We start from the raw sequence: 14,024 nt of genomic DNA, 5'->3' as shown, positions 1-14,024 counted from the left end.
CATAACACTAAGCCACAAGTATTAAGTAAAAACAAACTATTATATACAAAAATTAAATGAAATGCATACTATTAACTCAACACTACAGCTTATAATTACTTCTGCTATAAACTCTGTTCTACTTTTCTATCATTGCTGAAAATGACATTTTGTCGAAGATTTTTGACTTGCACTGATCAGAACAATTTACAACAAATGCCAATACAAAGGGAAAACAGCATTAATAGTATATGAAAGAAGATTGCTGATTGGTTGACAAGTGGACCTTGGTAGGGACATACCATGGAGAATGAAGAAAATAATGATAGCTGATACTTAACTACCAAACGTTGTTTAAATTTTAAGTCAGGCAATGCCTCTACCAATTGGAATGTACTTAATACCCAAACAATACTCCCATTTCATGTAGTAGAAATATTGTCTTCCTTTCCTTGGATACTTCTTGTGAATTGTTCTCATGAGTGCAAGATAAAATGTTTCTCTTCAGCAATATTCAAGTTCTGGACTACTAAATGACTATCTTTACTTGCCTCCTTTATACATTGCAACAATCCTTAAAATTCATTCAATTCTTTAGATATAAATTCACAATGAGCACACCAGTCCAACAGAATTCACGTTAATTTTGCTTACCTTTCCATACATTACTGACATCCCTCCATTAGCATTTCAGTGAAGTGACTGTTCGACATCTATTTAATACTTCTCGACTGTGGATGCCTTAGCCCCTTGTTAAGATTGCTGGCAGTCTCCCAATGGCCTTCTTTCAGATTCTAAGCTATGTCTGCTTACAACTTTTCTGATACAAGTCTCTGTGAGGAACACTAAATTTCTTGCTCTCGCTCTAAGCTGTCACAAATCCTCCTGCCACTTTTTCCCTTCTGAAATCCAAACTGAGCTCGAGTCCCATCTGTATTCTGAGTGGCGAGCGATAAAAGTTATCTTTCTCTTTATTTGAAGTGAAAGCCTGACTAACAACTGTGTCATGTTGGCTCTTTCAATCCACTGAGCTGCAATCTACCTCAATGTGTAAATTGAAACTGAAGTTGTCTGCTTTCTGAGCAAACACCCAAGTAACTTGAATAGAAAAACCTCCACTGCACAGCACACTTTGATGACAATGTTGTGCATTTTGAGATGTCCTCAAATAAAAATTGAACTTAGTTGTTTTATCTTCAACACAACTCTTATTTTATAACCCCTGTGAATAATTTATATTTCTGATAAATATAATTGTCCCTTCTTCAGAATCCCTGGTTCTATAAGAGATCGAAAGATAGGTCACCCAATTATGTTTTCCATATCAACACTGAACTTGTATGATAGACGCAGGTTAATTAAGCCTAGATTTGTTTAATTTGAATTCACTTTGGGGTTATTTATCAGTTTCTTAACCAGGTTTTTCGATTTACTTAGTTTATCCCTGAAATTACTAAAGCTAAAAGTTTACAAGTGTATGAATTATGAACTGGATATTTGCAACATTGAAGAGATTTAATGTTTGTATATTTCATTGAGCTACAATCAGTGATGACATGGTGATTTACACTCTCTTACAGTTGCAGTAATATGAAAGCTATACTTTTTTTTAGTATAGATGACTAGATCTTTAAAAAGAAAGGCATCAAAATATTGTGCAGAAATTCATCCAAACATTTAATTTGAATTTCTTATGTATGCTGTTATCTGTTACCGTAAATGATTTTGGCAACACAACTTTTGCCATTGAGTTGCATGATAATTTACATGCTTTCTTAAATTATGATAGAATACTAACGTCTATGCCACTTTGTTAACTGTCTCCTGTTCTGATAACAATATCCAAGTACTTCCATTCAGGTCCTTTGCAATCTTTCATATGCACACAGGGTTAATAGAGAGTCTTTGTACACAAAGTGCAGAATTCTGGGGCAGGGAAATGCCTCATCTGATTGGCCGTTGGATTGCCTCATAGCAGCATGCTAAATCAGGATACTTAGAGAATTTCTGCTGATTATCTCTTGTGCAAGGGAAAGCAAAGGTTCATTGAGGCAAAGTAATTTTAGTACAGGTCACTTGATTATTTATGCGTTTATCTAGAATGATCCTCAATACAGCACAAAACAAATTATGTTATGGCTATTATGATTGTATGCTACTGCTATTTTAATTTGAATACTTTTATGACTGAAAAAAAATTGTTCTTTTCAGAGCTGGCTTCCATCACTAACTTCAAAGATGTAGCTGTTGTAACCATTCAGAATGAAGAATAAGTATATCAAGAAATTAAGTTTTGATCACACATTTGCAACATACTGTATTAAATAAAGCACTATTGAAGTAAAATCCAAAAGAACGGCGGATGCTGTAAATCAGAATCAAAAATAGAAATTGCTGGAAAAGCTGAGCATGTCCGGCAGCTCCTGTGGAGAGAAATCACAATTAATATTCTGGGTCAAGTGACACTTCATCAGAACTGATGGAAAATGTCTGTTTATGTGCAAAAGATAGGGTGGGAGGAGTGGGTAAGGAGTAAATGATAGGTGGGGATAGAGCCCAAAGAGACAGAAGAACAGTTGAACAGACAAAGGAGTGGATAGTGGTCTGGATAGGAGGGTGAATAGCTGAGGTTGTTGACTTGCTCGCTGAGGTGGCTTGTTTTCGTTCAGACGTTTCGTCACCATGCTAAGTAACATCATCAGTGAGGCCTCCAATGAAGCAGTTTTGTTCTCCTCCGCTTGTAATTTCATAGATCATAGATCATAGAATCCCTACAGTGTGGAAACAGGCCCTTCGGCCCAACAAGTCCACACTGACCCTCGAAGCATCTCACCTATACCCATCCCCCTATAACCCATCTAATCTACACATCGCTGAACACTGTGGGCAATTTACCACGGCCAATCCACCTAGCCCACGCATCTTTGGACTGTGGGAGGAAACCGGAGCACCCGGAGGAAACCCACGCAGACATGGGGAGAATGTGCAAACTCCACACAGTCGCTCAAGGGTGGAATCGAACCTGGGTCCCTGGCGCTGTGAGGTAGCTGTGCTAACCACTGAGCCACCGTGCCGCCCCTATTTATACCATCTGGTCCGTTATGGTGAGTAGTGTCATTTCCGGTTTTGTTCTGTATGGGTTTGTATATGGGGTCCTGTGCTTCTTTGTTTGTTCTGAATGGTTCTCAACCCATAATGCAATCGACAAACATATAGAATTGGACCCCATATACAAACCCATACAGAACAAAACTGGAAATGATACTACTCACCATCACGGACCGGACAGTATAAATTCCAAGCGGAGGAGAACTACATCACTTCATCGGAAGCCTCACTGATGATGTTACCTAGCATGGTGACGAAATGTCTGAACGAAGAAAAGCCAGCCCGGTGAGCAAGTCAATAACTTCACCCACAACCCAAGCCACAAATCTTTGCTGAAACTTTAAAGGGTGAATAGCTATTAATGGAGACTGTTAGTCCCATTGTTAGCCACTAACAATCTCCTTTAATAGCTATTCACCCTCCTAGCCAGTCCATTATCCACTTCTTTGTCTGTCCAAATGTTGTTCTGTCTTTTTGGGTTCTATCCCCACCTATCATTTACTCCTTACTCCCTCCTCCACCCTACCTTCTGCATATAAACTGACTTTCTCCTAGCTACCATCAGTTTAGAGGAAGGGTCACTCAAACCGAAATGTTAACTAATTTTTCTCAACTGTTGAAGCATATTAACTAAATAAATATTTCCTGCAAAATTATTTTTAAAAGATTTTTGTAATTCCAGCCTTCTCAAAAGCTTGCCTTGAGATACATTTATCACTAAATGGGGAGATATACAAAGGGCAAGCTTTGTAAGTGGAAAGTTATCCTGTTAGAATTTTTTAAAATCTTCCATGCATCCTTAATAGTTTTACATTAGTTTTCTACCAGAATTATAGAGATGTAGAATGGTTGCAACACGTTTTTTTCCAGTTCTCTAAGAGCTGCTCGGTTAGTTCCAGTGCCCTGCGTTATGCAATTCCCTTTTGAAGCCATGATTCGAATCTGCCTTAACCACACTGTCAGCGAATTCCAGATCCTATCTACTAGCGCGTAGAAAGGTTTTCCCACAGACAGACACCATAAATGACAGTCACCATAAATTGGTGTCCTTGTGCTTCTTGACCTTCCACCAATGGGAAGTTGCTCTCTGTCTACTCTCTGCAGGCCCCTCATGATTATCAAATATCCTTTCATTTTTCTCTAGCTGAATAGCTCTTTAAGAGCTGACATATTCACAATGGTTGAAGTAATTTCCTACTGTGCTTTACCATTCTACCAACTTGTCTATGTCCTTTTTGAAGTTCTATACTCATCTCCCCCTCAGTCTCTAGGTTTCGTATCATTCGCGAATTTCAAAGTTGTGTACCAAAATCTAGGCCGCATTCTGTCAATTTCACATCCATATTGCTACCGTGAGCTACTACTTTGCTTGCAATTGTTTTGCAAGACATTGTATCACCAATATATTGGAACTCCATGTAAACCACATCATAATCAACCCCTCTTTTAACTCTTTGAAAACAGTCATTTGTCCATCTGACTATTAATATAATTGTTAACTGACTAATTGTTTCTATAAGCTTCCACTACTGTAGTTAAACTGACCAGTCTGATGCAATTATCCTTGTATTCTTTCATGAACAAGAGTATAATGTTTGTAATTCTCTGGTTAGCTGGTACTATCCTGAGTCTAAAGAAGATTTTAAAAAAAATATGGCTGGGGCTTCTGCAATTTCCAGTCTCACTTCCCTTGGTATCCTTGGGTACAGTTTGTCAGTTCTTATTTTAAGCACAAATTATCTAATACCACCTCCTTGTCAATTGTAAAGCTTTCTAGTGTCTGAATTACCACCTTGACCTGAGTAGCATCATCTTTCTTGTTAAAGACAGATGCATAGTATTAAATTAATACCCCTGCTAAGCCCCATCTCCATATTCAAGTCCTGTTTTGATCCCTAATGGGCCCTGCTCTTGCTTTTTATCACTTTGTAGTTTATCTACCCAAGGGAGTCCCTTTATGTCAACTGTCAGTCTCACTTCTTACTTCTACTCTGCTTCTCTTTTTTTTATCCTAACCTGTTAAGCCTTCTACATTCACTCTGGTTGCTGGTTTTGTTTTCTACCTTACATCTGCCATAATCTCACTTTTTCTTTGATATCTTCATTTCTATCTCTTTTGTCGTTCAAGTAGCTGTGAATTTGTTTGCCTGACCTTTTGCTATCAACAGAAATACCTTGATTGTGTCTGAATATCTTCCCTTAGCAAATTGTTCATCTATCTTTTATGCTGCTAACTTTTGGATCTGGATTCAAAGATAGCAAAAAGCCAGGCAAATTCAGCCCAGATCTGTTCTTATCACATTGAAGTTAGCTTTCCTCCAGTTAACTTTTCTTTCTTTCTGGATTGTTCTTTGAGTTTTATTTATAGTCAGCCTAAATCTTATGATACAATGGACACTGTCCCCTGCGTATTCTCCCATGCCAGTTGATCTACGTTGTCCACCATCTTCCCAAGAACCAGGTATAGCTGTGCTTCAGTTCTCATTGGTCTGGGAGTGTACTGCTGTAGAAATGCTCCAGCATACTCACGAGGAACTCTTGACTTTTTCTACCCTTCACATTACCATTTTGCTGGATAATTAGTCGCTCCCATAATAACTACTGTATAATTTTCGTACTTCTCTGCAACCTCTCTTGCAAATCTGTTTCCCTCATCCTTCCCACTAGTTGGTGACCTATATGCTTATTTGCATAATGTAATTGTACCATTTTTATTCCTTAGCTCTAGCTAATAGATTCTGATCTTGGCCTCTCTGGTCCATCCTCTGACTCATGCATAGCAGTACCCTCTTTACTCATTGTCCCCCACCTGTCCTCTTTTCCTTCCATTCCTATCTTTCCTAAACATCTTGTATCCAGAAATATTTAACATCCAGTCTGCCCTTCTTTAAGAGTCTCCATACACAGTACAATGTCATATTTCCACAAGGTAATCTGTGCCTGTAACTCTAGTCTTTCTGACCACTCTGTTCCATGCCCTCACCCAGTAACTAGTATTTCCTATTCTGGAGTTATCTGTCTCACCCTATGTTTTGTGCATGTTGGTATTCTTTTCTGATATTATTTCTTGCTCCTTATACCCCTGCCAGGTGAATTTAAACTCTTTCCCAAGAGCAAAAATGAAACACCCTGCAAAGAACTTGATCTGACAAGCTTACGCATGTCCCATCTCCCTGAGCCTGTACTAATGCCCTGGGAATCTAAAGCCCTCCATCTTTATTTCTCCTTTCCTCTTTTCCCTTCCTCTCCTCCTTCCCCTCCCTTTCTCTCCTCGGTTTGCCCTCTTCCCTTAGCCTTCCATCTACCCATCCAACGCACCATTCCTTATTCACTACAGAAGAACATATGTATTCCCCCTAATCATTGAATCATCTATCAGTATTGCTGTTTCAGTCTTCCTTATACATCCCTATACGGTTTAGTCACCAATAACATCATGGACTTGACTCTGGCTGCACTGCTGAGATACACCATCACTTCCATCAGTATTCAGAACTGAATACTAGTTGGAGAGCTTATTCATTCAGGGATTATTTCTTTTGTTTTTGACTGCTTTGTGGTCATCCATTCTGTCTTTCCCTATGTACTGTTAAGCTGTGAGATGTCAACATCTATAATTTTTGTGTGCTATGCGCATAGCTCTCAATCTCATGGATGTGCAGATGTTGCCCAAGCTCCAAACATGGTGCTCAGGCAGCTGTGGTGGGTGCCATTGGCTGTATACTTGGTTATCCAAGACGCAGGAAGCATCCTGGAATTTCCTCATTTTTAAGGACATAGAGTGGAGAAGTTGGAGCAATCTCTATAAACTGTACTGTTGCCAACAAACCCTACTAATAATCATTATCTTTACGAGCATGAATAAGCCTTCTATAAAAATTTGAGATAAGACTCACCAGCTACTCACTTGTTATTTGTTATCTATAGTCAGTAGTCTTAATATTTGTTAAACTCCAGGTTGTTTAGATTCACTCTGTAAGCACCAGTGCTTACCAGCTGATCAACTTCTGACTTTCCTGTGACACGGTTCACACTTTTTCCCAAAACTTAGGGCAGTCCTGACACTCTCTCCTTGAAGCTAGGCATCACAATCCTTGGGCTGTCTTTATCTACGCTCATGTATGTATTACCTGCAGGTCTGTCCTCTCTGCCTCTTTGCCTGCAAGTATTATTTTAGCATTTCTAATTAAATAATAAAACAAAAAAAATTTCAGGAAGTAGAGGTGTTTGGACTATGGGAGCGGTTCTGGGAGATACAACTTGGTGCTACACTGATGGGAATGTGGGAGTATGGTAAAACACAGGTAGTTTCCAGTATAAATATGTATGTAGGGATTACGGTTGAAACTAAATTGCTACATTATGTAACAAAGATGCTGCTGGATGTATTGAAGTTTACCTTCAAAGATTATCTTCAAACATTTAAGTTTTACTGCTGTGACTTTGTTTATGGTGAATTCTGTCCTCACCTTGTCTTTGTTCCTCGGAGAACCTCCTCTCACCTAAGCTCTGTCTTTATCGTTGTTCTTTCAAAGTAGATTCCTCACCCCCTCCCATACTCTTATCTCTTTCAAGAATCTCTGGCCTACCACAAAGCTTGATAATGTTCTTGATATTTATTGATGTATCCCTGTCTTCTTAATTCCCTCTGTAGTAATCTCGATTGCTGACCCTACTCCCATCTGCCATCCTCCTCCTCTCAAGCCCAATACCACATGTTGGAGTGGAGAAAATACCTGAAGTAATGCAGAGATACCCACCATTGATGGAAAGCTTTGGAATGAGCTAAACCAGGAGTTAGTCCAGGTTACAGAGATAAGACACCAAGAGCAAGAGTTGGGTGCTTCCAATGGAAAGTTTTGAAGATCGAGACACCATGCGAGAGCACAGGCAGATAATAAGAGTTAATATTAATGGATTGGATGACCTGAAAACATTGAAAAGAATGCAAACATTAAGCAAAAACATTATGCACTTCAGGCCAGGAATGAAATTTAGATTGCACTTGAAATGAGATAAACCAAGGATTAGCTGGAATGTCAATAAACAAGACACTTTAAAATTAAATGTACAAAAAAATTTAAAATTAGTTAAGTTAAAATTATCATGTAAAAAATAAAGTTTCCTCAGTCAGCAGATTTGGTACAAAAGATGTGCATAGCGCTATTGGTATGATAGCCAGACATCTCAGAAATCTTCTGAGTTCTAGTTGAGCACCACCTATCGGTGATACAGAGAATTGTCATTGTTTCAACAGTTTCAATGTAATGTGCAAGCTATTATACTGATGTTAGCATTCTTTTGATCACACCTGGTGTTACTTGAAAGAAGTCAGGACGTAATTTATTTTAATTATTGCTGCTCCACTGGCTGTCAGTTGTATCTGTTGCACTTTCAGTTTTGACTTTTTTCCCTCATTCATGAATGTGTGTGTTGAAGGGCAAGTCAACATTTACTGCCATCTTTAATTGCCCTTGAGATAGTTTTAGGTGGTGAGCCACAGCCTTGAACTGCTGCAGTTCATATGGTACAGTCCTGTTAGTGGGAATACCAGAATTTGACTCCAGGGCAGTCCAGGAATGAAAATATAGTTCTAAGTAAGTGTGGCCTATGGCTTGGAGGGAATGGACACGTGGTGTTCTCATATGTCTGTGCCTTGTCCTTCTACGAGCAGAGGTCACAGATTTGGAAGATGCTGTTGAAGGATACTTGATGATTTGCTGTAATGCATCTTTAGATAGTACACAGAACTGACACTGTTCAATGGTGGAGAGAGTGGCATGCTCAAGGTGGTGGATGGGATGCCAATTAAGTGGGCTATTTTATGTTGAATTTTGTTGAGTTTCTTGAGTGCTTTTGTTGGAATTGCACTCATCCATGCATTTGAGCAGTATTCCATAATATTCCTGACTTGTTCCCCGCAGATAGTGAACAGACTTTAGAGTCAAGAAGTGAATTGCTTGCTGCTGGAGACAGGAGATGAATTGCTTGCTGCAGAATTCACAGTCTCTGATCTGTTCTTGTAGCCACAGCTACACTCAATATACACAAGGGTGGTGAGAAAATATATTCCTGAGAAGACCACAAAAAAACGGAGGGGGAGTAACTTTAAGCCTTTCAAGAATTGAATACTCGATGAACTTTGAACCAGGAAACCTTAATGTCACTGAGGTAAAGAATACCTCAGAAATGATTGTGTATTCTCTGGCTTAAGACTGCAGATGTTGAGGTGTTACTAAATGGGGGAGAAGTTGTAATTGACACTTTTGATAATTTAATACTGAACAGTTTTATTTAATGGAAGTTTGCATTTATGTTATTACACCTCAAGGATTCCTACATACAGGGAGAACTAGCTATTTGGATACAGAACTGGCTCAAAGGTGGTGGTGGAGGATTGCTTTTCCGACTGGAGGTCTGTGACCAGCAGTGTACCACAAGGATTGGTGTTGGTCCTCTGCTTTTCATCATTGATTTGGATGTGAACATACAGGGTATGGTTAGTAAGTTTGCAGATAACTCTAAAATTGAAGGTGTAATGGATAGCAAACAAGGTTACCTCAGAGTACAATGGGATCTTGATCAGATGGACCAATTGGGCAAAGAGTGGCAGATGGAGTTTAATTTAGATAAATGTGAGGTGCTGCATTTTGGAAAGGCAAATCAGGGCAGGACTTTCCACTTAATGGTAAGGTCCTGGGGAGTATTGGTGAACAAAGAGACCTTGGAGTGCAGGTTCATAGTTCCTTGGAACTGAAAGCTCTGTTTCCGTGCTGTATATCTCAATGACGTATGTGAATTACTGGAGATGCACTGGCTGTGTGGGAGACAAACATGAGATTGTTTAGCTGTTACCTCACCAGGCCCCAGAAAGTAAAGGGTGATGCTGTTTTGCTGTTAACTTGTATTCTTGTGCCAATTCAAATATTGTGATATGAAGAATTCATTTTTCTTAATTTTATGCTGCAGGAACCAGCACTTGCTGGGCATTGAAACATTCAGGGACAGACAGTTCAACAGTTTCAATATATTAGATACATTCAGTACTGCCGAGGAACATAGGTGGGAATTATTGAATGGTTTTCAATAAGTAACAACTGAAAATAGTTCAGAAGTCATGGAAAGGCAGCTTCTAATCAACAGTTAATTGAAGGTACAGACAGACAAATGGAAATAAACTCTTTGAAAAGAACAATATAGTGTGACTGCTGAAAAGGCAACTGAACTACTCTAACCCTAAGTCTGTGTACCTGAGGACTTTTGTGAAGATCAGGAGCAGTTGGATGATTCTGTGCTCAAAAAGTTTTTCTTGGTGTTTGTAAGTGCTGGAGTCAGGACTTTTGTAAAATCTTGGGAGCTGTGGAGGCTCAGAAGAAGCTATGTACCACTCATAATTCAGTGTAATGTAAGCAATATTTGCTTTGTGCCGTTGAACCAGATTAGAGCTGAGAAACAAATCCAGAGCATTATCAGCTTGATGAAGCTTGTTGTTTGTAAAAGCCTAAAGTTGTGCCTGTGTGTAAGTGCTGGAGTGCAGTTTTCCAGGAAAAGGTGAACTACCAGATCATGAACAAATGTTTGAGGCAGTCTGTGATGGAGTGATTTTTGGGGCAGTTTCAATGCGCAGATCATCAAAAGTGACCAATTGTGATTTCTTGAAAAATTTTAATTAGATTTGATCACATTGTTACTAAGGTCTGACAGGATTGTTGAGAAATGCCCGTCATCTGTCTTGATCTCATTTGTTGTAGAAAGGATTTGCAAATAGTAATGCAATTTCAAAACTGAGTTGAAGAAAGATTTGGCAACGAGAGATGGAGATCTACAATGCCAACCCTGTTTGAGTTTGAAATTGGCAAGCAAAAGTGCCACTTATGCAGATTGCTGTCTGTTGAAGAGTCAAAGGTGTCAATTTTAAATGCCTCAATCCAGGATAAACAGGAGATGCCATCTTCCGGAGATTCCCATCTGCATGGGTGCATTCAAAAGCTTCCCATTACGTGAAGAAGAGCTGGAAAATTCTTCTGATATCTTAACAAACTTCTTGACTATGCAGCTAAACGACAGCCCAAATTTACTGTGCAAGCCAAGTCCCTTTTAAGGTCCCTCGTGAACAGCTGTGCAAAAGTATCTAAAGGCATTACACATTACACTATAACATAATTAGATGTGCTAGGACTGAGATTGGAGGAATGCATTGTCTATCTCAAGTCTCAATACTTCGCTGGTGACAACAAATCTAATTGGTTTACCCAATTCCTGATATATTAAATTATATACTTTACCTATACAAATATTAGAATATTATTATAAATATAGACTGAAAAAAACAGCAATAGATTTCTTTAATAAACAACTAACTTAAGCCATGTGACTTCCAAGAAGTGGAAAAACTTTTTGGAAAACAGTCACATTTTGACATGAATCCTTTCAAAAAAAAATTATTAATGAAGTGTATTTCTAACAGAGGGTTAGATGGTTTTGACTGCATCCCCTGGACAAATATCAGTACAAGAGATTATTTGGACTAATGTTTTATGTTATTTGTGGGGCCTAGCTGTGCACAATTTGACTAATGTGTTTGTCTACACTACCACGGTGACTAATAATTGAAGTACTTATTTGCCCGTAAAGTGCTTTGGGATGGTCTGAGTTTGAGCGAAATGCTATATATATGCAAGTTCTTTATTGCTTGTCTCAAAATCAGTGTCAGTAATGAGGTTCCTGACTCTTTTGACACTGTCATTTTCATCTGCTCTTTATACATCAAGTGACATATTTATTAAAGTATTCCTCGCTCCCTCCCCCCCGTCGCTCCCTCTCTTTCCCTCCCTCTCCTCCTCTCTCTCCCTCTCTTCCTCTCTCTCTTTGTCTTTCTCTTTCTCTTTCTTTCTCACCTTACCCCTAACATGTGCTCTGCCTCCATAAAAACCTGCTTTTTGAAAACTGTCATTTTTTTGGAATAGTTTTAATCTCAATTCTGCCACTTTATGAACATTACTTCAATTTATTACTATCTACCCTCTTGTAGGTTCTTAAGTCATTTGAATTGTGTAACAAATACATAATGGAAATATTGGGCTCGATTATACACTCCCATGGCATGCTAAAGCAAAGGAACTTATAAAAATTCAGTGCCTACCTGGTAGCTTCCCACCTCCTTTCGATCCCTCTTCCCATTTTAATTGGGCAATATAGGCATCAGGTGGCCCAGCAATCGAAACCCTTAAGCACTCATCCTGACCCCACCTCCGTGTTACCTGCAACAGGGCCTGGTGGCTTTTACTGGGCAAATTGGTAGAGGTTGGAGGTGGCTGCCCTCCATTTTGTAGCTTTGGAAACACACCAATTCTCTCTTTTCTTTCTCATCCACCCTGACTCCCACTCCGAAATGCCCTTGTTGGGATATGTTGATACCCCAGATTTGTTCAGGTTAGCATTCATTTGCTTCTGTTTGGGAAGTGTCATATAGTCAGTGCGGTGGTTACCACTCGAACCTGGCACCTTCAGGACTACAAAGTTGGTTGTCAATCAATTTGGCAGAGGACTCTTTAATGCAGGGCTTCCTCCCCAGAAATAGGTAGAAGTCTCTCCCTTAGGCAATTAACACCCAGACAGACATACTGTGGCTAGAGAGGGAGTTGGCATCATAAAATCCAGTCAGTCCATACTTCCTCTTGTTGTTCTCATTTTTTTCCTCCAATTCATTCCAGAGAAATAGATAAACAATTATTTTAAAATGTCAGCTTTCGTGTGTATTCTTAACCTGTTGGCCAATAAAAGACATTCCAGTTGTTGGTTTAAATCTGGAATTAAGAGACTCATGATGATTATGTTGATTGTTGGAAAAACCCACCTGGTTCATTAATGTCCCTTAAGTTAGGAAACTGCTGCCTTGGCTGGTCTGGCCTGCAAGTGACTTCAGACCCACAGCAATGTGGTTGACTCTTGACAGCTTTATGGGTAATAAATGCTGACATAGCCAGTGATGCCTACATCCTGTGAATGAATAAAAAAAACAAGTTTCTTCTGGTAAACATCTCTCCACTGTCATTTGGAAGAATCACTGAGGGAAGAAAAGACACAGGTACTCTGGGTGGGTGATGTCAGTATCTGAGCAGTTTGTTGTTCAGTAATAAAAGGTTTTAACTTGGTACTGCTGCTTCAGAAAATTCTAGCCGCTGTCAAGAGTGTTAAACATACTGGGAAAAAAACCCATCTTTCCGCTGATTGGATGACTAATACTCCTTCAGGAAATTGAAACAAACTGGGCCTGTGTCACATGGTGATGGAATTATTGTCGAGGAGTAACTGACCTGAACTCATTCTCACAATCCTCCCTGTCCATAATAGCATTAGTAGTAAAACTACGTAGTTGCTATGCAAACAGCATGAACAATGAGGACTTCCTCCATTGCATAATATTAGATAATCTAAGCACCGATCCTGTATTAAGCATACTTGAAACATCCGAGGTCAGCAGCATCAACAATACCACTTTAGCCTGTAAAGTCATAGCTCAGTATATATTTCACTTCCCCATGCCCGTCAATTTGGATTTCTCAGGAGGCACAGGAAAAGCAGCAGAAATTACTTTTAAACAAATTCCAAGAATCTGGTGAAGCTATGGCAAAAGGTAACTTTGCATGTTGAGTACCAAAAACAGCCAGCCACAGACCAGCCTAGGCATTCTTACAAACAAGAATCAGGGCAAAACTCTGCAGCACTACTGCATCCTTTATGAATGGTATTGGCTAACTTATTTTGTTTGTTCATTCATGGCGCACACATTTCATGAGCATTTATTGTATATCCGTATTTGCTATGAAAAGGTGACGGAGTCATTTTCTTAATCATCACAAGGACTGTAAGAGTAGCTCCTCTCAGTGCTGAGATAACAAGGTGCAGAGCTGGATGAACACAGCAGGCCAAGCAGC

The 14,024-nt window shown here is 39.3% G+C and overlaps 1 protein-coding gene across 7 annotated transcripts in view; it reads left to right on the top strand.

The window, feature by feature from the left end:
* LOC109938411 (striatin, calmodulin binding protein 3) overlaps window positions 1-14,024 on the top strand; it is a 71,110-nt gene that overhangs the window by 48,502 nt on the left and 8,584 nt on the right. Inside the window, exon 10 of one of the 7 annotated variants that reach the window (XM_048599889.1) lies at window positions 7,742-7,862. The exons of the other annotated variants lie outside the window; for them this stretch is intronic. Within the exon in view, the coding sequence (XP_048455846.1) occupies window positions 7,742-7,744 (3 nt within the window). The 3' untranslated portion in view covers window positions 7,745-7,862. Of the gene's footprint in view, window positions 1-7,741; window positions 7,863-14,024 lie in introns of those variants that run through there. 7 annotated transcript variants of the gene reach the window in all.

This window comes from Rhincodon typus, chromosome 8, assembly GCF_021869965.1.
Source record: "Rhincodon typus isolate 14 chromosome 8, sRhiTyp1.1, whole genome shotgun sequence".
Classification (NCBI taxonomy): domain Eukaryota; kingdom Metazoa; phylum Chordata; class Chondrichthyes; order Orectolobiformes; family Rhincodontidae; genus Rhincodon; species Rhincodon typus.
This window is presented reverse-complemented; position numbering and strand designations above follow the sequence as displayed.